Source organism: Marmota monax, unplaced genomic scaffold (genome assembly GCF_021218885.2).
Source record: "Marmota monax isolate L192 unplaced genomic scaffold, Marmota_monax_Labrador192_F-V1.1 WCK01_AAM20220418_F8-fsc00069, whole genome shotgun sequence".
Classification (NCBI taxonomy): Eukaryota; Metazoa; Chordata; class Mammalia; order Rodentia; family Sciuridae; genus Marmota; species Marmota monax.
Window position 1 is genome coordinate 5,705,675 of NW_026695243.1, and position 25,087 is coordinate 5,730,761.

Consider the following 25,087-nt stretch of genomic DNA (forward strand, 5'->3'; position numbering starts at 1 on the left):
GACTGTTAACGTTAACAATGTCTGTTGATGAATTCAAAAAGAATATAAAAGACAAAGACAAAGAAAACCCCCAGACTTTTAACCTAAACAACTGAAAGGATAGAGTTACAGCAACTAAACACTGCAGAGGAACATGTTGGAAGATGGGATAGGGTTGGGGGCAGGAAGAAGATGAATTAAGGTTTGGACAGGTTTAATTTGCAATTGTATTAAAATTATTTAAATGAAGACAGGGAAGAGGCTATTGAATATATGAGTCTTAAGTTTAAGAGAAAGATTTGAACTGGAAATATAAAAAAAAAAACCCTGCCATTTATGGAATGGAGATAATATTTAGAATAGGATGGGGTAAGATTATCAAGGGACTGAGTAAGTACAGAGAAAGAGGAGAAAGAACTTAGGAGTAATCAGTGACATAGGGAAGGACTCATGTTCCAGACGATTGAAAGCAATATATCAAAGAAGTGCTATCAATTGTGGTAAATGCCACTGATAGGTCAGATAAAATAGTCTGAAAATTGTTCCTTAGGTCTATTAGCAAAGTTACTAGTGATGCAGGTAAGAGAAGTTTAGATGGAATGGTGATACAAAAACCTGATTGAACTAAACAGAGAATTGAAAGACAGAATTTAGGAATAATTAAGATAGACAACTGTCTGAAGAGTCTGACCACAAAAGAAATATTTGTCAACTACAAACTGGTACCAGATCACCTTAAAACTTCTACCATCAAACACAGCACCAGATGATTCAGTTTGTGGGGTAGAATTTATAAATCACTTGGACAGTAAGCCACTCAAATTTCAATTTAGCTCAGGAAATAATTACAAAACAAAAATATTTGCCAATGTACCTACAATAATTATTACTCACTTTAAGTTAAGACTGCTAAAAGCAAGCAAGAAGGTATGAGGGATTCGAAATTATTATATGAAACTTTGTGTTCAAATAAAAATAATTTTTAAAAACTCATTTAAACATACAACACTTCAAAGAAAGTATCATAATATACAAAGAATGTTCCTTTTCAAATCTCCACTAACAAACACTTCCATAGAAAGGAAATAAAGATGAGAAATAAAAAGAAGAAAAAGGCCAAACATAGTGGTACATGTCTGTAATTCCTGCAAAGCGACTAGGAAGGCTGAGGCAGGATCCCAAGTTCAAGGCTAGATTAGGAAATTTAGTGAGTCCTGTCTCTGAAAAAATGCCTGGGGATGTAGTTTCTCTAACATGCATAGCCTTTGGGTTCAGTCCCCAATTACCTTCTGTCCCCTAATAGACACCCAAGAAAAAAGAAAAACCAAAACAGAGAAAGAGAGAGAGAGAGAGAGAGAGAGAGAGAGAGAGAGAGAGAGGGGGGAGAGAACATAAAAACAGCTAAAATGCTGGTTTTCATCTCTACAATATTGCCATTTTATCATGTAGCACATACAACAATTTGAGTTTCAAACTGTACTTTTCCTTTTTTAACACAGGACTATATTCTGATTCAGATATGAACGATGGTATCTGAGGAGCAAAACTGATCATTTATTTAGAGACAATCTTGACTAGAGTTTTATAAAAATAATGCCCCACCTTTCTAGTTGTGGTTAACTCATGTAATTCCACCAGGTTGTAAAGGGGAAGGAATAGTTCCATCACATTCTTCATTGTACCTTTGTCACTTTGCATGATGTCTGGCACATAGTAGATGCTCAATAAATATTTGATGAATGAATTTTGAAGAACCAAGTGATTTTCCAAAAAAGTTGTCAATTATTTTTATTATCTTTAAAGATCAATTGGTGCCTGTAATCTCAGGAATTTGGGAGGCTGAGGTAAGAAGATCCAGGTCTGAATAAGTCACAAGTCTTAGCAACTTAGTGAAAACTTGTCATCAAAAAGGGGGTGGGGGATAAGGATGCAGCTCAGTGGTAAAGTGCCCCTGGATTCAATCCCACTACCCTCCTCCCCAACACACAAAGGTATCTATCCACAGTATTATAAACGCTTATTTCTATTTGCATAGCAGCAACAAGTAAATATTTGGCTACTTTAAGGCTTGCTTAGGGTAAAATCAGGGTAAATATAATTTTGATTTTTGAACAATAATATCCAAAAAGAATGATGGAACCCTTTTATAGGCGTTGTGGAAATATTTAGACAAATCCATTCCCCAAAACAATTCTTCTAACATACAGTGCTAAAAACCTATGTGCAATAGGACCAATACAGAAATAAAGAAAAAAGGACAAAGGACAGAAAAAAAGGAGTCAAGAAAGTCAGAAAATAGCAGAAGAAAATGAGAGAAATTATTTTAAAAATATAAACTCAGAATAAAAAGAGGCAAGGTTATTGTGCAAGGAAACACTAAGCATGAATTGAGACCTAACTTCCAAAACACACTATAGTTATGTCCTAACATTTCATCTCTCTAGACTTCCATTTCTTATTTATGAGCATGAATCTAGTTTTCATATGATCTTTAAAATGAATTTCTATATTTTGCCCACAGGAATCAACTCAAAAGGTACCTGCTTCTTCAAAGTTCCCAAAACAAAATCACTCACTCAATATCCAGATCATTCTTTTAATTCAAATGTCTTTCAAAATCTCCTTAAGTTTCCAGACAACTAGATGAATACACTTAAGAAACCTGATAACACACATTTAAAATAATAAAGGAAAAAAAGTTTAAAATTAAATCTTATACATAGAAATATGTGTGAAATATTTGTTAGAAATGTAAACAGTTCATGCCCCCCTGGGAATACACATTTACCTCCACCTCAGAAAGACTGGGACTATTTATAATCCCCATGCAGTATGCACTATTGAGGCCTACCAGGCAGGGTTTAAAGCTGGATTTTTCAACAGGCTCACAAGTCCTGAGGTTAAATACACATGAATTAAGGATGTTTAATCCAACTCAAGATACCATCTTTTCATATTTAAAGCAGCTTCCCTTAAACAGGAAAAATACAAAATACATGAGCTGTTTCTGACAGTAAAGCTTCTGCAGAGGTTATATGGTGTCCATGTTTTAAAAAAACATTTAAACTCATACTGTGTTTACTCTCATTTCTAAAACATTTAATATGTCCTGTTAAAACTAGAATACTTTTATGGAGCAGAAAGCTGTATCAACCATCAAACAAAAAAACCCCTCTTCGTCATACATTTTAAAAAAACTTAACAGCACTACTTAAATATAATTAGGATTTGCTACATAAAATGCAAAAAAGGTCTAGTTTTTTTTTTTGGTGTTTGTATAAACACACATAAATATGTATATACAAAGAGAAATAAAACAGTTAAACAGTTTCTACCTGTTTTTGTGTATTCCCTTTCAGATATTGTTCCCCTAGAGTCTTGGCCTCTGTTGCTGTCTAACTTGAATTCACAAAACTCAATGGCTCATGGTTTTCAAAGCTTAAGGCAACGTTTGCAGAACAAAGTCGCTTTCTCTCTCTCTCTTTTTTTTGGTGGGTACAAGTATGGGGACCACAGGAACAGTTAAATTCATGGCATGGCTGGTCTACCACACAGTCGGGGGAATTCTTTAAATAGAGCCTGTCACTCTCTTGGCCCATCAATGGGATTTCCTTCTCGAACTGCTGATTCGTTCAGGTACACAACAGAGGAAATTTCAGTTAACCTTTGTTTCACCCCAGGGAAAAATCTGTCTGAAAGTATAAAATGAATAGATTAAAAAAAAAAAATAAGCAGCTCAGCCACAGGGCCATTCTCTTAGTGTTCACTGCAGCTTAAGTTAAACAGTAAAAAGGGACAGTGGAATGTTTCATTCCCAATAGAAAATTCAAGCACAATATGGAACTTGAGAATCTAATAGGTCAGAGTTTATTTTGATGACTAAACCAAACCAATTGTCTATTCTTTCTAATAAACTTGAAAATTCATCCATCTTCTGATAATTTTCTAAGTCAGAATTGTTTTTCTCTTATATCACCATTACCACTAATAATCTAATTAGTGTCTACAATCATATTGCATCCTCATTCTTCTTACCAAACCACAAAAAAAGTGAATTTACTACTTGAATTTAATGATATACTTTTATTTGAAAATAAAAGTATATCATTAAATTCAAGTAGTAGTGGGAAACTGGGTGGGAAAAAAGGGGGTCAACTATATCAGTTCTGTTAAACTGTCCTCTATTATTCTTTTCAAAATAAAAATCCAAGTGAGGATGGACAAACGGAAGAACCCAGTTTTCCACCTTAAAGTTCTGTTTTCAAATATTGGGGATATTTAAAGAGGCTATAGTTAGATTTAGACATGGGGAATATTGGGATGAGGAGTGAACACAAAGAAAACTTAATTTAAAAATTTTCCCTGAAACTAAGGTAATTTAGATTATATACCTTTTTTGGAATCATGAATATAAATTTTAGGATAGGGTGGATACAACATTGGTTAACTATCTTTACTTCTCCCAAATTATTTCTGAACCCAGTGAAACAAAAAACTTACTGTGCCATCAATATCTTTTACACATATTAACATATAATTATTATATATTGACTGTAAGCAAGTAGGGTAGCTCTTTAAATCAAAAGCAAGATACTTCTGCCTCTAGAATCAATGCTATTTCTTAACAGAAAAAAATAATCAAAGGCACTTTTGCCTAAATTTTTTGGTCAACATTGAAAATAAATCTTGTTTTTTGTTTTCAGTTGACATGTATTATATATATTTATGGGGTACAATGTGGTAACTTGATAAATGTATATAATGTGTATGATCAAATCAGGATAATTAGCATCCTTTGTGTTGGGAACCTCTGAACTCTCTTATAGTTATATTGAGATATGTACTAAATTGTAAAATTGTCACCTTACTGTTACAGAACACTAGAACTTACTTCTCTCATCCTCCTGTATTTTGGTACCCGTTTTCTAACTTCTATCCTTCTCAGCTTCTACAGAATACTAATCTGCTTTCTACTTCTATGAGATCAACTTTTTAGCTTCAATGTGAGTGAGAATGTGTAGTCTTTTTCTTTGCTTGGCTTATTTCACTTAATATAATGTCCTACAATCCCATCCATGTTGTTGCAAATGACAGGAATTTTATTTAAAGGCTGGAAAATAGTCCGTTGTGTGTATATATACCATTTTCTGTATCCATTCATTTATCAATGGATACCTCAGTTGATTACCTTGGCTATTGTGAATGGTACTGCAATAAACATAAGAGCACAGGGATCTTTTAAAAGATTATTTTAATTAAGTATATATGACAGCAGAATGCATTTTGATTCACTGTACACAACTGCAGCTCAACTTTTCATTTCTCTGGTTGTAGATGTAGTGTTGCACCATATGTGCAGTCATACCTGTACCTAGGGTAATAATGTCCATCTCATTCCACCATCTTTCCTGCCTCCATATCTCTTCCCCTACCCTCTCTTCCTCCCCTTTGCCCAAAGTTCAGGGATCTTTTTGACATAGACTTTATTTCCTTGGATATATGTCCAGTAGTGGAACTGCTGGGTCTTATGTTGAGGTTTTTTTTTTTTTGTTTGTTTGTTTGTTTTAGTTATAGATGGACACAAAGGTGCTAAGGATCGAACCCGGTGCCTCATGCATGCCAGGCAAGCGCTCAACCACTCAGCTAGAACCTCAGCCCCTGAGTTCTTTGTTTTTTGAGGAATCTTTATACTGCTTTCCATAATGGCTATGCTAAAATATATTCCAACCAACAGTATATAAGAGTTCCCCTTTCCCCTCATCAGCATTTTTAATCTCTCTCTCTCTCTCTCTGTCATTCTAGAATGGGCAAGGAATTTTGAAGATGATCCTAAAAGCAACAAAAGCAATAGTTGACAAATGGGAGTATATCAAACTAAGAAGTTTCTGCATAGCAAAGGAAATGGTCAACAGAGTAAAGAGAACTAGCAAAATGGAAAAATATATTTACAAATTATTCATCTGACAAGGGATAATTACCCAGAATACATAAGGAACTCAAAATACAGCAGCAAAATAAATAATCTGATTTTAAAAATGGGTCAATGACCTGAACAGATATTTCTCAGAAGATAAACTAAGGGTTAAGAAGTATATGAAAAAATGTTTAACATCACCAATCATCAGGGCAATCCAAATCAAAACCACAATGAAGATACCATCTCACCCCAGTTTACAATAGCTATCATCAAAAAGCCAACTTTTTTTTTCTCCTTTTTTTCTTAGAGCTGGCTATGGAATCCAGCTCCTTTTACATGCTAGGAAAGTGTTCTACCACTGAGCTACACCCGAGCCCTGAAAAAAAAAAGCCAACTTTTTACCCCCCCCGACCCTTTTTGATGGCCAAATACAGAAAAAACATAATGCTTACTAACACCATTTTAAGTGTACAGTTCAGAAGTATTTAGAATATTCATAATGTTGTGTAACTATCAACACCATCCTTCTCTAGAACAAAACACCATACCTATTAAATAATATTTTGCCAACTCTTGGTGCGTAAATTGGAAAGAATGTTCCCGTTCTACTGAAAAGGCCTCAAAGTCCAGAGAGTGCAGCTAATGATTGCAGTAACACACTTTATTCTAAATAGACACTTATGGCACAAAGACTTGAAAGTTGGAAGGAAACTGGGATTCTAGGGCCTGAAGAACTATATGTTGGAATATGAACAAAATGGATATCCTTATTAAAATGCAAAACTTCAAATGCAAAATATTTAGGAAATTTTAGGACTATTTAGCTACTTGCATATTTTAATAACCACAACATGCAATTAAGTTTTGATTTGGCTCTTTTATGATAAAGAGTTCTTTGGGCATCTTTAACCTAGGAAATGAAACCTGAAAGATAATTAGGTTGGTTCCAGGGACTGATAGGGAAGCCATTATTCAATATGTACATGCTGAAGCTAGTGTTTCTTAGTCAAACTTAAACATTTCCTTCCATTAACAGTTAAGTAATGATACTTTGGTATCAAATCCAAGATAAAGATCAAACATTCCTGGGGTAGGAGGAAAAGGAGGTAGCCGAAACAGAGGCAGAAGTAATGATGGACATGGAGGATGGTGGTGTGCAGAAAAAACTCAGTAAAAGAAACACCTTGAAGGGCTGATGAGAGATATTCTACAAAGATCATGAATGCTTATGCCAAGTCCTTAGCTGAAATTATGAATATGAAACACTGACCACTCTCCAAATGAGGAAGATCTAATTTAACAAAATTATAAATAAAATGCCATATAACTCCTTACTTTCTTCTGAATACAGAATGAGAAGAGAAAAAGGGGAAAAACTTATATTAAATAGAGAAAGAGGAATTTCACCTCTATAGTTTCTTCTTTTCAGGCACATTTATTATCTATCTATCTATCTATATAATTATTGTAGAGAGGCACAATACCTTTACTATTTTTTTTTTAATGTGTGCTAAGGATTAAACCCAGGGCCTCACACGTGCAAGGCAAACACTCTACCACTGAGCTACAACCCCAGCCCGCCAAGTATCTTCTTTTTTAATTATAAATGATGAAAAATAAAGACTAGTTAATCAAGTGGCAATGAAATAAAACTGGAACATAATAAATTATACTGATTATTTATCTCCCTGCAATTTTTAAATTTTAGTATTTGTTTTAGGAGTTGTAATATATCTTTCCCTTTTAAATCTTTATCTGGCATTGATTCTTTTTTTTTTTTTTTTAAATTTTTTTTAGTTTTTGGCGGATACAACATCTTTGTTTGTATGTGGTGCTGAGGATTGAACCCAGGCTGCACGCATGCCAGGAGAGCGCGCTACCGCTTGAGCCACATCCCCAGCCCTGGCACTGATTCTTGATGCATATTTCTGCTGAATGTAGAATTTTGTGTTGAAAATTCTCGTTCAAATCTCCCCCAGTGTCCTCCCTTTCTCCAAACACTTTTAAAGATGTTCTACTGTATTTGGCCTCCATTGTATCTAATAAGTCAAATGTAATTTTTATTGTTTTTCCATTTCTCTTGCTATTTTTTGTTTTCATCAATTTGACTATTAATCTCTTGAATATGTACAATCATATCTTTCATCAAACAGGGAATTCTATTTCATTATCTCTTTGAACACATTTTCTGCCCCATGTTTTTCAACTCTACCTCTGAAACTCCAATGATACATATTATGTCTTTTAATATTGTTCAGTGAGGTTATTATTAAGGCTCTTCTCCTTTAAATTGAAATCTGTAATATTTTTCTGTTTCTTATATTGGATAATTTTGATCTTTAAGTTTACTGACATTTTAAATCTGTTATTAAGTGCATCCAGTGAATTTTTATTACAAATATTTTTTAGCTTTAGAACTTCCATTGAGTTTTTATATTCTCACTTCTTCACTGAGTTTCACATTTATTTGACGGTATGCAGAAATTACACGTTTGGAGCAAAGTTATAATCTTGGTTTTAAAATTCTTGTTGACCAATTCCAACATTTTGGTCACCACAGAGTCAATGTCCATAATATATATGTGTGTATACACACACACACACACACACACACACACACATATACACACACACTCCAGCCCTGTCTTTTCTTGAGTATACCTCAAATATCATTTTTTTGTAGTTGTAGTTGGACACAATCTTTTTGTTATTTATTTATTTTTATGTGGTGCCGAGGATCGAACCCAGGTCCTCGCATGCACTAGGAGAGCGCTCTACCACTGAGCCACAGCCCCAGCCCCATCCTTTTTCTTTTTATGTCTGATAACTTCGGATTGTATCCTAGACCTCATGAATGAGACTTTGTGAGAATCAGGGATTCTGTTATGTTCCCCTGAAGAGTACTGATGTTTTTATTCAAGAATCAATGATATGGCAAACATTTATATGTAGAATTTGGGTTCTCTCTTTGTGAATCCCCTTGCATTTTCAAGCTGCATTAGTAGCTGTTTTCTGATTCTCAAAGTCAGCAAAATAGGCAATGTATTTCTCAGTTCTGGCACCTCAGTGCTACAACAATTAATGATTACCCTCAGGCAAAAAGCCATAAAAACAGAAAATTCATTCAATACTGTTTTCTTTATTTTAAGTGTTCAGATTTATTTATTCAGTTTCTGTCTCTTTTGGTTGGTCTCTATTGCCTTTAATTTTTAAGTATTAAAATATGCTTGGGGTGATCTATGTGTATTTAAATACTTATATTTTATGTACTAAACATTCATAGTATAATGCTTTAACCACAGTACAATTACCTGTGGGAGGGTTGGTCTGCTATAAGCAAATCTGCCATTACCAAAAGTAGAACTCTAGAATTTTTTTGGCCTGGTTACAAAATCTTCCATTCCTCTTGCTTATCTCCATTCAGGCAAGGACTAAGTTTATAATATTTACTATTTTGTCCCTAGCATAGGGCATGGTAAAGAGGTATTACTGTTGGACAAATGAAAGATTAAACAGGGAAAAATCATCAATAAATACCAGAAGTTTCAAGAAGTTGGGGAAGGAGTTTGGGCTTGAGTGATTAGCAATTTCTCATTATTTATGAAACTTTGCTTTCTTCTTCAAGAAGAGATGTATCTGTAGTTCAAAATATGATGCTAATGCATCATAGGGTTTAGATTATTTTGAACTACAACTTCTCATTTTCTGGATAAGATACTCAAGTTGTGAGTTTTATTATTCAAGAATTCCATTTTGAGTGTAAATTCTTTTCATCAGAGAAATTGTTATATTTTAGTTCTCTGGGCAAATTAATTATGGTTTACTATTTTAGGCTATCTTGTAAATTCCTAGGATAATTACGTGAGATTCTAATTTCCAAAACATTCATTTGCAAATAGCTCATGAATACTACCAAATTTCCCAAAAGACAGTATGAAAATGAGCACCCTAAATGATGGGGAAGGCAATTAACATCTATAGAGGGACTGCTAGGTGAATAGCTCTATAAGAAGTGCTTTATCTTATTTAATCTCAATTACTCTATGACATGAATATTATTACCACCTATTTACAAATAAGTAAATGGAAGCTCAAAGCTGGTCAAGGTTACATAGTAGGTAAGTGTAGAGCATAAATTCAAATTTGATAATTTTTTTATTAATATTTTTTAGTTGTAGTTGGACACAATACCTTTATTTTATTTATTTTATGTGGCGATGAGGAACGAACCCAGGGCCTTGGGACACAATACCTTTATTTTATTTATTTTATGTGGTGATGAGGAACGAACCCAGGGCCTTGCACATGCTAGGTGAGTGCTCTACCGCTGAGCCAGAACCCCAGTCCCTTGATAATTTTTGACTACACTAAATACTTCTGTTCTTAAATGAATAAAACAAAACAAAATGGCATTTAAAGAGCAAAAAAGCAACCACAGAGTAGGAGGAGATATCTGCCCAATATAGAATATGTAATTAATTCCTACAAATTAAGATAATTAAGTGAGTCCTTAACAATGAGGATACTGAAGTAACCAATAAACATATGAAAGGTACTCGATGTCATTTAGTCACTTGATAAATGCATATAAAAGTCACAATAAAATATTAACATCCACCTAGCAAAATAGATAGAATTTAAGAACACTAAACATATTGGCAAGATGTGAACCATGGGAGCTCTCATACATGTTGGTTATTATATAAATTAGCAAAACCACTTTGGAAAAGGAATATGCTATTATATACTATTGGACAGACTTGCTCAGTTAGATATTAACAATTAGCAAAAAGTTCTAATAATTAAGATATTATGGTCCATGTGTATAAACTGACATGTAGTCCAAAGAAAGATATGCATTTGGGACTAGGGTTGTAGCTCAATGGTAGAGTGCTTGCCTAGCACGTGTGAAGCACTAGGTTCAATCCTCAGCACTACAAAAATAAATAAATAAATAAACAAACAAATAAATAAATAAAATAAAGTTTTTAAAAAAAGACACGCATTCATAAACTTGATATATGATAGAGGGGCCACCGCAGAACAAAAGGAACAAATATATTATTCAATAAATGGTGCTCAACCTCTCATCACATGCCCATACCCAAAAGAAAATCCAAATGAATTAAACTCTTATATATGAATGATAAAATTTTAAAAAATTATACAAGGAAACATAAAATATACTTTTAAAATTCAGATGTGGGAAGAATTTTTTTTAAAGATATAGACCATAAAGGGGAAGACTGACAACTGCAAGATGTAAAAAGTTTAAGATAAAATCTTAGACTTTTATATATCAAGGTACCATTAAGAAATTGTAATTGACAACTGTACTGTGGTTATATGAGAGAATATCTTAATTCTTTGGAAATACACACTAAAGCATTTAGAGGTAAAATACAATATATAATATATATAACACCCTCAAATAGTTCAAAATTTTGAAGATACAAATACACACATACTTATCTATATATGTCCATGGAAAAAAGTGAGCAAGCGCACAAGTGATTAATAAAGCAAATGGAGGGGCTGAGGATGTGGCTCAAGTGGTAACGCGCTCGCTTGGCATGTATGGGGTGCTGGGTTCGATCCTCAGCACCACATAAAAATAAAGATGTTGTGTCCACCGAAAATTGAATATTAAAAAATTCTCTCTCTCTCTCTCTTAAAAAAAAATTAAGCAAATGGAGCAAAATGTAAATAATAAATGACTCTGGATAAAGGGTATACAGGTCTTTCTTGTACTATTGTTATTTTTGCAAATTTTTAAAATTTGAAATTATTTCAAAATAGAAACTATTTGGGTTATTTTTAAAAAGTATTTTCATATATATACTTTGAGTTGTTGATGGATCTTTATTTTATTCATTTATTTATATACGGTGTTGAGAATCGAACCCAGTGCCTCACACATGCTGGGCAAATGCTTTACCACTGAGCCCCAACCCCAGCCCTGTTTGGGTTATTTTTAAAGTAATCATTAATAAATTTTAAAAGACAAGTCTCAGATCAGGAGGAAATACTGGTAATGCACATAATCAAAAAAGCATTCAGAATGTGTAAAACAATTCTAACACACATTTTTTAAAAAGACAATACATAGGGAAAATGGGTAAAAGATTTGAACTGGCAATTAATGGAAAAAGATTCAAGAATCATTCAAGATTCAATAAATATTCGAAATGATATTCAGCCTCACTAATAGAGAAACAGAAGAATAAACAATGAGATACGGCTGCAAAACAAAATCTTGACAATACTAAATATTGATCAGGAAGCAGAAAAACAGGAACTCAAATAACACATTCTACAGGATACTAAAATCTAGTGAAGTTGAAGATTACACTATGACTCTGTAATGCTACTCCTAGCTATGTACTGTAAATGTAAGAGTTAACAAATTTTCTTTTTGGGAGGCGGGGTTACAGGGGATTGAACTCAGGGGTACTTGACCACTGAGCCACATCCCCAGCCCTATTTTGTATTTTATTTAGAAATGGGGTCTCACTGAGTTGCTTAGCGATTCACCATTTCTGAAGCTGGCTTTGAACTCACAATTCTCTAGCCTCAGAATCCCCAGCCACTTGGACTGATTACAGGCAAGCGTCACCATGCCCCGCTCAACAAACTTTTTCTTAAAGGGTCAGGTAGTGAACATTTTAGACTTGGATGCCATGAAGTCTCTTTTTGACAACTACTCAATTCTGCTACTGTAGGTAGTCATTGTCTGCAATACACAAATGGGCATGGCTGTTCTGTTAAAATTTTCTTAACAAAACCAGGTGCAATTGCCAGTGAGCCACAGTTTGCCAGTTTCTGCACTAGAGAAATATCTCATATCTGTGCACCAATGGGCATGTACAAGAATATCCATCATAGCTTTGTTTATAACTTCAAAGAACTTCCAGCAATCTAACAGTTCATCAGAGAATGAATACATTGGTAGTAGGGTTATAAAATATAATACAATTGGATATTGCTTAAAAATGGGGACATGTTCTTAGAAACATGTTATCAGGCAATTCCATTGTTGTGAGAACATTGTAGAGTACATGTATACAAATGCAGATTATATAGGTCACTTACTTGATAGGGCTTCCTGATGTAATCTTAAGATGACTGAGGCTGTGCCTGGCATAATGTATCATAGTGTTTTACAATAAACTGATACTGAATCTAGGGCCTTGTGCATGCTAAGCTTGTACTCTGCCACTAAGTTATGCCCCCAGCCCCTAAGCTTTTATTTATTTATTTATTTTTGTTAAAGAAGTAGGAGTGTACTCTAAAATATAAAAAGTATATTACATATGTAAACTAGTAATTAGCTGTTTATTGCATTTATTGTGCATAACTACATGTGGTACTTTTATACAACTAGCCGTTTAATGGGTTTGTTTACACCAGCATTATCACAAATACAGTAAGAAACGTGATTCACTACAACAGCTACTGTAGTAAATTAATATTCAAGTCTCCGAATCTATGGGCTCCCTGCTTCCGTATTTCTTCCCTTCAGAGTCTACTCTCCCCTTCTCCTTGCAATGTGTTAAAGAAACAAGGTAATATTCTGGAGAGTTTTCTATATTCTGAATTTTCCTGATTGTATTTTTATAGTCTGTTTCTTGTATTTCCTGTAACTAATGGTTGAATCTAAATGTTTGAGTACATTTAGATTTGATTTAGAAAAATTAGAAATAATATTTCTGGGTAAGTATTGTGTTCCTCTCAGAAGAGGCAGGATTCTGGTTGTCTCTTTTTGTCAAATTAGCAGTCATTGCTGGGCATAGAGACACAAGCCTGTAATCCCAGCGGCCCTGTAGGCTGAGGCAAGAGGATTGTAAGTTCAAGACCAGCCTCAGCAAATTAGTGAGACCCTGAGCAACTTAGTGAGTCCCTGTCTCAAAGTAAAAAATAAAAAGGGCTGAGGATGTGGCTCAGTGGTAAAGTACCCCCGGGCTCAATCTCCAGTACCAAAAACAAAAACAAAAATAAAAACAAATTAGCAGCCACTGATAATTCTTTAAATCCATCATTTCGTTAGGAGTTGCAAAATGTTGGTATATAGACTTCCTTTGTCATTTGCTATCCCAATTTTTCTTTGAGGGGGATATTTCCCACTTTGAGGTAACCAAATGTCTGCCCTTTAGGTACCCAGAAGTTCATTTCATACCACTAATATTATAGCTAAAAACTTCTTTTTAGAATTCAAGTCATACAGTCATTTAGAAAGAGTTATTTCTGTTTCTTCAAAATCAAAAGAAATTAAATCACTGGCTCTTTTTTCTTTTTTTGATTATTAGGAACTACTTACTTTCAATGATAATTTCTTTAGAAAGTTGGCGTGGCAAATAAAGTTCTTATATAAAATTTCTTAGGAGGTGTTTTCAAGGCTGAGATTTTATATGTATGCAGTTTATCTAAATATTTTTTAATAAAAATGTCAAGAATTTAACCATTCTGATAATAAAGAGACATTAAGTGTTGGGTTATCTCAAGGCCCAATCCGAAACCAGCTATTCCATACCAGTACTGTTCAACAGAAATACATGCAATCATAAATGTGAGATTGGTCATTTACAATGTTCTAGTAGCCCTATGAAATGAGTTAAAACTACCCAAAGTTTTAACAGTATACTGAGAACAACATAACTAAAATATAATTTCAACATATAATCAACATAAAATATTAATGACACTTATAATCTTTTCTCACACTGTCTTTTAGATTGTAGCACATCTCAATTCAGACCAGATACATTCCTTGTGCTCAATGACCACATGTAGCTAATGGCCATGATCCTAGACAACAAAGCTCTACATTCTCCCTTGATAATTGAATATCTAAACGAGACTGCTTATCTGTGCATATGATACACAGAAAAACCTCTACTGACGTGATCACTCTTATAATCCAACTGTCTAGGTGCCTCAAACTCAACATTTTCATAGCTGAGTCCATCTTCCTAAAACTGGTTCCCTCAGTGTCTCCTTAGTATATGATAACATACATGGAAAAATCTAGGAGCTATTTTTGTCTTACTCTCCCCTTCATCTGCTGTATAAAATCCTTTACAAACTCCTATTAATTTGACTTTCAAAAATTATAATGAATTCCTTTCTTCCCTTTACTACTACCTCACTGTCCTATGATAACAACACATCATTCCTGGAACTGTTTTGATAACCTCGTAATGGTCCTTCTGCATCTACTATAAGTCCTCTGACCATTGGCCACACTGGAGCTTAGTGAATATTTTTCAAACTGTAAATCTGATACTGCAACCACTGCTTTACGTACTTTACTAGTTTCTAAATGCTTTATAAATAAAGATCAAAACATTAACATGGCCCAAAATGTCTGAAATTTCTGACCTTTACTTGCTTTTCTAGCCTCATCGTACACCATGTACTCTCTTATATTCTACCTGCAAGCTACATTGGTCAGGACAGCAAGCAAGTCATTACTGTCCCTTCCATCAGAGGGCCCTTACACATGTTATTTCCATGGTTCAACCATTTGCAAAATGCTGTTCATCTCACCATTTCTAGTCAATTCTCATTCACTTTTTGTGTTTTGGCTTAAATATTACCCATGAAAGAACCCTATTCTTAACTGAATGTCAGAATTGACAATCATAGATTCATGGTTAAAACAATAGGATCAGCTTTGGAAATAATAGAAATTCTTCCTTTTTTGGAGCGGGGCGGTACTGGGGATTAAACCCAGAGCCTCACATATGCTAGGCAAGTGCTGTATCATTGAGCAAAACCTCCAGTCTTCCCCTTTATAAGATTTTGTTTGCAACACAGGGTCTTAAGTTGCCTAGGCTAGCCATGAACTTGCGAGCCTTCTGCCTTAGCTTCCTGAATAGCTGGGATTACAGGTGTGGACCAAGATGCTCAACTCTGTTGATTTTTTGAGTGAGTAGTAAAGGACTCAAGAGACTTCTGAAATTTACACATTCTGTTTCTTTGCAAACAGACACCTGATAGATCTGGAACCTCTGCGTACGGCATATTGGCCAGGTAGAGAAATAGTGAGAGAAATCTCATTCCAACAGTAGTTTGTTTTGAGATGAGAGAACAGAGATCTCAAGGGCGTTCCTATAAAGTTTACAGAGTTTGCTATATATTAGACTCTGTGCTAAGTACTGTGGGGAACAAAAAGTCTAAAACATGATTCCTGCTTCAAGGAACTACCAAGTTAGGCAACAAAGTAACACATACAAAAGAATAAAGACAAAAGCAGTACATAAAAAATTTAGATGAATGGTACTACAAAAAATGCTAACAGGGGTTGGAGTTGAAGTTCAATGGTAGAGCAACTGCCTAGCATGCATAAGGCCCTGGGTTTGATACCCAGAATGGAGGAAAAAAAAAAAGAAAAAAGAAATAACAGGGTTCAGAAAAGGAAAAACTTGAGTCAACATAATCAGAAAGGAAATCTCCATCTTTAAGAGTTAGGTTTATTCTAGGGCTGTGTACATCATTTTGAGGTAAGTTGGGAAGATTGATGCAATGTTAATGATGACCCTGTGATCTATCTCCCAAAAGCCTTTCAAAACTAGGTCTGAATGGTGTTATGATTTGGATCTGGAAGGTTCCCTAAAGGATCATGTGTTGAAGGCTTGGGAAATGATTGGATCATGGGGGGTTCTAACCACATCAGTGCATTAATCTGCTGATAAATTTATAATTTGGAGGCAATATTGAGAGTGGCTACAGTAAATGTAGGAGGCGGAAGAAGTGGGTTATTTGGGGACAGGCCCTGAAAGGATATATCTTATTCTTGCCCCATCTCTTGTTCTCTCTCTGCTTCCCTGCCACCATGAGGTGAGTGGCTTTGTTCTATCATGCTCTTTCACCAGGACATGGCCTTACCACAAGCCGATGGTGATGGTGTCAAGTGACTGTGGACTGAAACCTCTGAAACAGAGAGCAAAAAAAAAAAAAAAAAAAAAAAAATCAAAAAACTTTCCTTCTTTGTTTTTCCCAATTATTTTGTCATAGTGACGGAAGCTAACACAAAGAGGTAAATTAAATGTACAGACAGATCCCATGAACTGTCTTCTGAGTAGAATACCTCTACCTCTCAGTAATGTTTTCTGACCAATGTACATAGAGAAAAATTTCCATTTATTTCTCCTAAATTCACAGGAAAAGTCGCAATTTACCTTCCAGATATCATTGCTGAATGTTTTAAAAACCAAACAGAGTACCAACAACATGCTTAATGTCATAAAGAGATTGTTACAAATATGATATCAGGAGTACAAAGTTCCATTTTGGAATTTTTTTGTTTTTACCCTAAAATACTAACTACCTCTTCTCCTGATTATTTATCAAAGCCTTCTTGTTCAGAAATCTACAGTTGTATTATTAGCTCCTCAGGGGTTTCACAGTTTGCCTAAAATTGTTCTCTCTCTCAATCAAAGCTTGTACATATCATAATTTCTTGATAACCAAGCAGCATGTCAGACAGAATTTTCTTAAATATGGCAATGAAACTTTACAAATCAAGCATTATATTTGGAAAAGTCATTCTGTTTGGCTTAGTGAACTATAGAAATGAAGTAGGTTAACTCTTTGTTCAAAATGGGAATGAAGCTTTTTACCATATTGTTCTGGGAAGTACAGTTTCTACACTTTTCTCCTTAAGTCTGACCTTAAAGAAGTATGATAAAATTTTGAGGAAAAGGTAGGATTTCAACATGCAGGATTTGGAGAAGAGAAAAGAAAGAGAAATCCAGATACTCCAAGAAGAGAGACTGATTTGAGGATAAATAAAGAGTAAATGAAGGGGAGAAGATGGAATCACTCAGTTTGGATCATGGTAATGAGTGCTACGGACAGATTAATGAGGAGCTTCAATTCTAGGCTGAACAGACTATGCTTTATTTGTTGGGCGGATGGGCAATAGGCAGGAAGGTCTCTGAACAAAGAAAAGAATGATATGACCTCTATTTTAGGAAGATTAGTCCAATAGGAATGTGGAAGAAACAAACAAACAAACAAACAAAAAAGAGTCAGGTGACAAAGTAACATTCCTGGTAAGAACTAAAGGGTTTCCATTATGGTGAGAGCATGGGGGAGTACAAAAAAGTAAGATATTACCCAAAATAGAATCAACAGGATTTTTTTCAAAGAAACATACACAAGATGTGGATAAAATCATTTTAGCCAAAACAATTTTAAGTAAGAAACTGGTATGTAAAAATATGGCTAGCAAAAACTGAATGTTTAGGGTGATCAGGTTGGGGATATAGGGATGGAGAACTTTGTTTCAGGAATTTGCACAATGTCTCCTCACTGATCCTGCAAGTAAACATTTTAGTTCTGTAAGATAGTTGTATGATTCAAACTGGACTCTCTAACCTACTTTTTTTTTTTTTTAAACTGATGGCATGAAAGAGGAGAATGTAACAGGGTTCAGTCTCATACAGTATAAAATAAGTCATGTGATTCTTATTCCTGCCTGCTGTAAGACTCCTGTCTCAAGAGTATTATTTAGGGAAGACATTCATAATTGCTAAATGGATAGCTGCAGTTCTTTACCAGGAGGAAGAACATCTGTTTTCTTTCTTGATGGGATACAGGTTTCCTAGGCTACCAAATTTATCTTCTACTCTACACTGCCCGCCACCACCCCCACATACATATAAAATTCAGAAACACAATCTCAATTGCAGGAATATACAGATCAAAGCTTGTACTATCATAAGTTAACTCTTAAACATTAGAAGAGCCTGATATAATACCTCAAACATATGGCTTTCAGCATTTCTCTCTTTTAGTACTGGGGATTGAACCCAGGGGTACTTTACCATTGTGCTACATCCCCAGTCCTTTTTACTTTTTATTTTGAGATAGGTCTTGCTAAGTTGCTCTGGCTGGCCCCTAACTTGCAATCTTCCTGCTTCAGCCTCCAGAGTCACTGGGATTACAGATTTGTGACTCTGTACCCAGTTTAGCATCTTTTCACAGGAAATTTCTTCTCTGATGAGAGTTTAACTAACTGCCATGGGGGTGGGGAGATTAGAGAAAATAACATATAAATACTGAGGGGTTTCTACCAATATAAGGTGAGACAAAAATCTGCTTATTGATTGAAATTTTTGGTGCTATGGTGGTAACTCTCTACTTAGGAAACACACGCAGAAATATCAGGCAAGAAAACTGGCAAAGACTAGTATATGAAATGTCTACTTTTCTAGTTCTTAGCAGTTTGGAAAAAGTCAGAAAAGCAAATTTAATGAGGAAACAATATCTAAATCCTATTTTGGACTGCACATAATACACAACAGAAAACACAGTGGGTTGCATGAAAGTTTACACAATTCATTGCCCTCCACAAACAATGCAAGTTAAATATCTTTATCAGTACACAGGTTTGACACAGATATAATTAGATGGTTATGAGAAGAAAAATAAAATCTTCCATGAAGTCTGGACTAATGTGGACTTAATATTTTTTTTCTTTTGGTAATGTCATGTATTTTTTTTAAAAAAATTAAGGGCATTTTTATTTTATAAATAATACCATTTTACATTGTATGCCATTTAAGAGTTTACAGAATGCTTTTAGTACTCTTCTAACTTTAATCTTCACAAGTATCCAGTATGAGATATCCATTTTATAAAAGAAGAAACTAGGCAAGTTTGCCATATAACTAGTAAGTGACATAGAGGGGCTCAAAATCACGCTTCGAAACATTTAAAATTTTCATCACCAATGAGGAGAGATTTTTATTAATTTTTTTGCAAGTGTAAGGCACATATAAACTAAAAATCTTTAGCTCTTGTTTATCCAGGGTCACCAAATTCAAGTCAGGTCTTAGTTATCTATAAATCTTTACTAAGATAAAATTGTCTGGTTGGAGGAAGAAGTAGCACATACTCTATACTTGTTGTGAACAGTTCCTTCCTATAATTTTTATTTGATTCTAAAATTTTCTAAATTTAAAGGTCATAGTTTTAATATTTGCTTCATAAGTAATCTTAAACTATCAATTAGGGTTTTAAACTCTTTCAGAACTAAACTAATTAAGTTTTGTTATAATTTGAAAATGGGAATGAATTCTTCGTAATTCAGGAACAAATTTCCAAATATCCTAATTATTTTTGCATCCAATCTTTTCCAAATGTAGTTTTGTAATTACACAGTAAAATCTGCCAAATAATTACATGATAAAATTTGCCAAGTTAAAAAACTTGGGAGGCCAAAGTAGGAGGATTGTGAGTTCAAAGCTAGTCTCTGCAAATTAGTGAGACCCTGTCTCAAAAAAAAAAAAAAAAAAAAAAGGCTGGAGATATGGCACAAAGGTTGAGCACCCCTGGTACAAAATCACTGGTACCAAAACCAAACAAATAAACAAACAAACAAAACTCTACCTGTAAAGTAAAATGACAAGATTTTAAGTCTAGTCTTTTGCTCAACTGATTTTTTAGAGATAATATTAGTATCATTCCTTAGTAAAAAATGAGATACACTAAGTTATTAAAATATGTCTAAACTTTAGAAATAGTGTCATAAAAAGTCTTCTATAAATCTTAATAGAAATATAAACTAGTAGCAACCTACAAAATTTACAAGAACATATAATAAAGAGGTTTTGATTTTTCTTTTCTTTCATTTAAAAAATATAAAATATGAAATATATAAAAAGATCTCCTTGTATCAAGAAAAAAGTAGGGATAATCTGCTACTTTCAAAAAGAAGTGAAAATCTAACAGTATTTGTTTCAGTATTCTGATAATAAACCTAAGATTGATACTAATCCCATAGGTCCATAAGGCCAGAGTCTAAAATAAGGATGGGCTTATGAGAAATAAGATGAAGAATCTACAATCAAAATAATAAAAACATAGCACTGGTTTTAAAAATCATTAGTAAAGTCATATCCAACATGAAACTATTAATAAGAGTAGAGAAAATTTGATGCCCAGTTAGAGAAAATACGCAAAAATTACCTTCCATGAAAAGAAAATTTGGGGTAATCCAACCTATTTAAAGTAGTTTTGAAAGGCTTTTCCCCCCATGGGGCATAAAAAGACTAAGAAACATCTTAAAAGTAAATATCAGTTATTTAGTAAATAAAGGATAGCACAAATTATGACCATGAAGGCTGAAATAATGGACAAATTCTTGAGTGAAAGAAATGATAACAAAAAATCTTTTTTTTCTATCAACAAAATCTTTTTTTAAGAGATAAGGAGCTACATCACAGTTTTATATTAGAATCACAAAATGGGATAACATTGATATCAAGCACAATTAAAATATCTACTTATTTGGCAAAATGTCTGATTTTCCTCAGAATCCACTGGGAGTTCTAGATGGCACAGATGACCAGGAGAGGGCAGCTCACCACTGCAGCTGTGGGTAAACTCAGAAGATGTGAATCCTTTTCTTTGCTATCAAGAGGATGCTCTACTTATACTTTCCATATTTAACTAATAAGGAAGATACCACCATTAAGATTTTAAAGCCACAGATAAGTTGGATAGTATAAGTCATTATAACAAGTAACTAGTAAGAAACTTTTCTGATATGCCAATTGGAGCTCATAAATAAGATGATGCTAAGTTCCTGCTTCTTTCACATAAACAGAATATACAGAGCTACCAATTATACGTATAATGATTAATAAATTAACTACCTTTTTTTATTCTAATGCACTTTTTGTAAAGAACTACTTTACTTTTGGCAGTTTATTTCAATTTTCAGTTATCCAAACTCCTTATCAAAATAAATTCACACATACATAGTAAATACAAATAACTGCAGTGGAGTGGAAGGACACAACCTCCATGTATAATCAATTTTAATACTGGATTTAACACATCTTTGAGATACATTCCATTTATAATATGTGTGCTGCTAGTATAAATTTAAAGATTTCCACTGTCAACCACAATGATCAAATATAGCTGCCTTGTTTTTTTTCAACAACATGATAAACAATTGAAACAGTTTTCGAATACCAGAAAACAATACACACTAGCATAATTTACTATTTTTACACTGAAATATTTGACCCAAATAGTGATAAAATAATCTGAGTACCCAGAACTTGGTGATTTATCTTTTAAGAGGCATAACTCTCACTCACTAAGAGCTGTGGTTCTTATCAACAACAAAAACAATAAAAATCAGCAGAAAAGTTTTTGTTCAGTAAATCTCTTAATATTTATCTTCATCAATACATTACCTGCTGCTTAGATGTTTACCTTAAATAAAATTACAAGAAAATACTAAAAAAGAACAAAGAGAATATTGATTATATACATATTTTAAAAATAACTGTTTGAATATATAATTTATTCCTGATATAGCAAATGATGTGGCACATCAGAAAGTTCTGATTAAGTATCTCTGTCTAAAGGTTAGGGGATAGGGAAGAATAAAAGTAGTAGTTGCAATCCTAGTTCACTGATAATATTATTTTACAATATAGAAAACACATTGTGAGAAGCAAAGAAGAGAGTGAGGGCAAACTGGAGTCTGTGTTAATTAACTATGACTTCTCTACCTTTGTACAGTATGATTGTTTCAACCACTGTCAGTTTAAACAAGAACAAAATACATTTAGAGAAACTTCCCCTAAAAAATACTGCTAAGGCTTTAGAGATGAAAAACATACTAATGGGGCTTTAGAATATACAGAGCTACCAATTCTTTAAAATTTTCTCTCACATAGGTACAAGGTTAAGGGAAAAGTATGGTAGCATCACTGCCCAAACTTTGGTTACCAGCACTGAGGACCAGTGAGCTATATACATAATTAGTCAATGAGCCAAAGGTCAGAATTAAATTATAATCCATGGTTCCTTCCCTTTAATAATAAAAAAAAGGGATCCAAAATAATAAAACACTCAAGTTGTAACTTATAGAAAACTGAAAAACCCCCAGCAAACCAAGTCAACAAAGTGTTTTGAGAAAGTATCTGGACTCTATTTCAAAGCCTGATTCAAAGCTACAGCACTGGCTACTACGGAGTTCTGCTTCCACAAGCATGTACAGAAGCAGTAAAAATACAACTAGGGTAGTATTTTTAATTTATTTTTATTTTGGTACTGGGTATGCAACTCAAGGGAATTCTACTACCAAGCTATATCCCCAGCTCCTGATATTTTTTATTTTGAGATAGGGTCTCCTAAGTTGCCCAGGCTGGCCTTGAACTTGTGACCCTATATACCAGTTTCCTGAGCAGGTGGGGTTACAGGCATACAACATGTCTGGCTTAGGGGTAGTACTTTTTAAAACAAACTCAAGTGAACACCTACATGAATATTACCAAGTATGTGCTCCTAATGACTTGTCATTAAGGTCAAGTAGCTCATGGAAGTCCCGAATATCCCAATATATATAAGAAATTTTGGCAGTCTTTGCACTTTGTATTTTGGCAATACAACTGGGTGTGCAACTTTTGCAGTTACACAGGGCATGCTCTCAGAAGGAGTCCATGCTTGGGTTAATGCTTTGTTGTCACTATCTTGAAATTATTGATAATCTTACCAAATTTGTGGTTTGTAAATGGAGCATGAACAGAGGAAATGGGTCAGGTGTTAGTGTATGCACAAACTGTTAGCCTGGCTGCCTTGCCCAAATGTGTACACCAAAGGCAGTCTAGAACACCACAAAACATTCAACAGGTAGCTAGGACTAAGCCCAGACTGACAGTGGCAACTGGGGCAGCAGCTCCAGGAAAGAGATGTGGCTCTGCTTTTGGGGATATGTGGTGGAAATGCCAGATTATTTATCTCTCCCTGGAATCTATCTCAGCAGTATATGCAAAGATATTAACTCTATAACCTGAGCACCAAAACAGGAAGTTCTGGCACTATGACTGTAAACTTTGTTACTAAATTACTGCAAAATATAAGTATACAAGGACATTTGCACATTAGGAACTTATCAGAGTTTGTAAAAACATTCAGAATCTCTGGTTTTAAAAACATTTTGTATATTGCAAAGCAAACACCCACAGCCTTAGAAAGAGAAATTAAATTTAAAGACAACTGCATTTGATGGAGGGAAAAAACTACTTTTATATTTAGCTTTGGATGAGCAATTATTAACAGGGAAGACAATTTTTAAATTATTTTTTTTCCTTGAAATTTAAGATAACATGACAGGATGCATTAACAGACATTTTGAATTATATAGAAGAGGCCATCTGATTTCTTATATAGCTTCCAAGTTATGGCAAAGAAAATATTCAAATATCACTGTACAATCACAAATTAACAAAAATTATTTGTAATCTTGCATCTGCCAAATGTGTTTGACATTAATTTAAATTATACTAATTAAAAATCAAATTGTTGGCTACAGATATGGCTCTGTGGTAGAGCTTTTGCCTAGCATGCATGAGGTCCCGGGTTCTATCTCCAGCAAAAATATTTATATATCGCAAAAATAAATGTAATTGCTAAAAGTATAAATTTTCATAACATAAGAAATGAATTTGCAGAAAAACAAGGTTAGAAAAATCATAATTAATCACAACATTACAATGTTGAAATATTACTGTATTCAACTATGATACCCAAAACTTCAAAAATGATGTAGAAACTTATGTTGTTCCTAATATATTGCTATTACCTCTATCATATTTTATAAATAATAATGTTGCTTTTAAAAAAATTTGGAATTAAATGTTAGTACTGTACTTTCTTTCTGCTTTTTAAATAAGAGCACTGCATTTTCATTTTATACTGTATCCCACAAATTTTATAACCAGCCCCAACGCTGGGAACAATTCTTCTCAATGCTTGCTGTTGTCTTAACTCCTCTTTCTTTAGGGGCAACTTTAAATAGATATCCTCATCCTACTTGTTTTGTCCTTAACTCTCTCTGGACACTTTATTCTAACTCCTGGGCTGAGATTGCCAAGCCTGATCTTAAAGGCATGAGTTCTTAAGTACCTTTTTTGCTTTTCTATTTAATTTGTTACCAAAATATTGAAATTATCCTCAGAATATTCTTGAACTAATTTGTTTATCCCCAATATTCAGTCAGTCACTAAATCCTGTCAGATGTCCTTTGATGTGCTTCTTGAATCTGTGACTTAACCCCACACTGACTGTGATCGTCATATGCAAGGTCCTCAAAAGTTTCTACTGGGAAGAGACGTGTCATCTCACACATTATCTTTACATTATTTCATCCGATCCTCATAA

The 25,087-nt window shown here is 34.0% G+C and overlaps 1 protein-coding gene across 7 annotated transcripts in view; it reads right to left on the bottom strand.

Moving 5' to 3' along the window:
- The window catches only part of Zcchc7 (zinc finger CCHC-type containing 7), a 225,996-nt gene that overhangs the window by 67,417 nt on the left and 133,492 nt on the right, over positions 1-25,087 (bottom strand). For 6 of the 7 annotated variants that reach the window (XM_046457194.2, XM_046457195.2, XM_058578063.1 and 3 more), the window contains one exon: positions 16,784-16,828. The exons of the other annotated variant lie outside the window; for it this stretch is intronic. In XM_046457194.2, the coding sequence (XP_046313150.1) occupies positions 16,784-16,828 (45 nt within the window). The remainder of the gene's footprint in view (positions 1-16,783; positions 16,829-25,087) is intronic. 7 annotated transcript variants of the gene reach the window in all.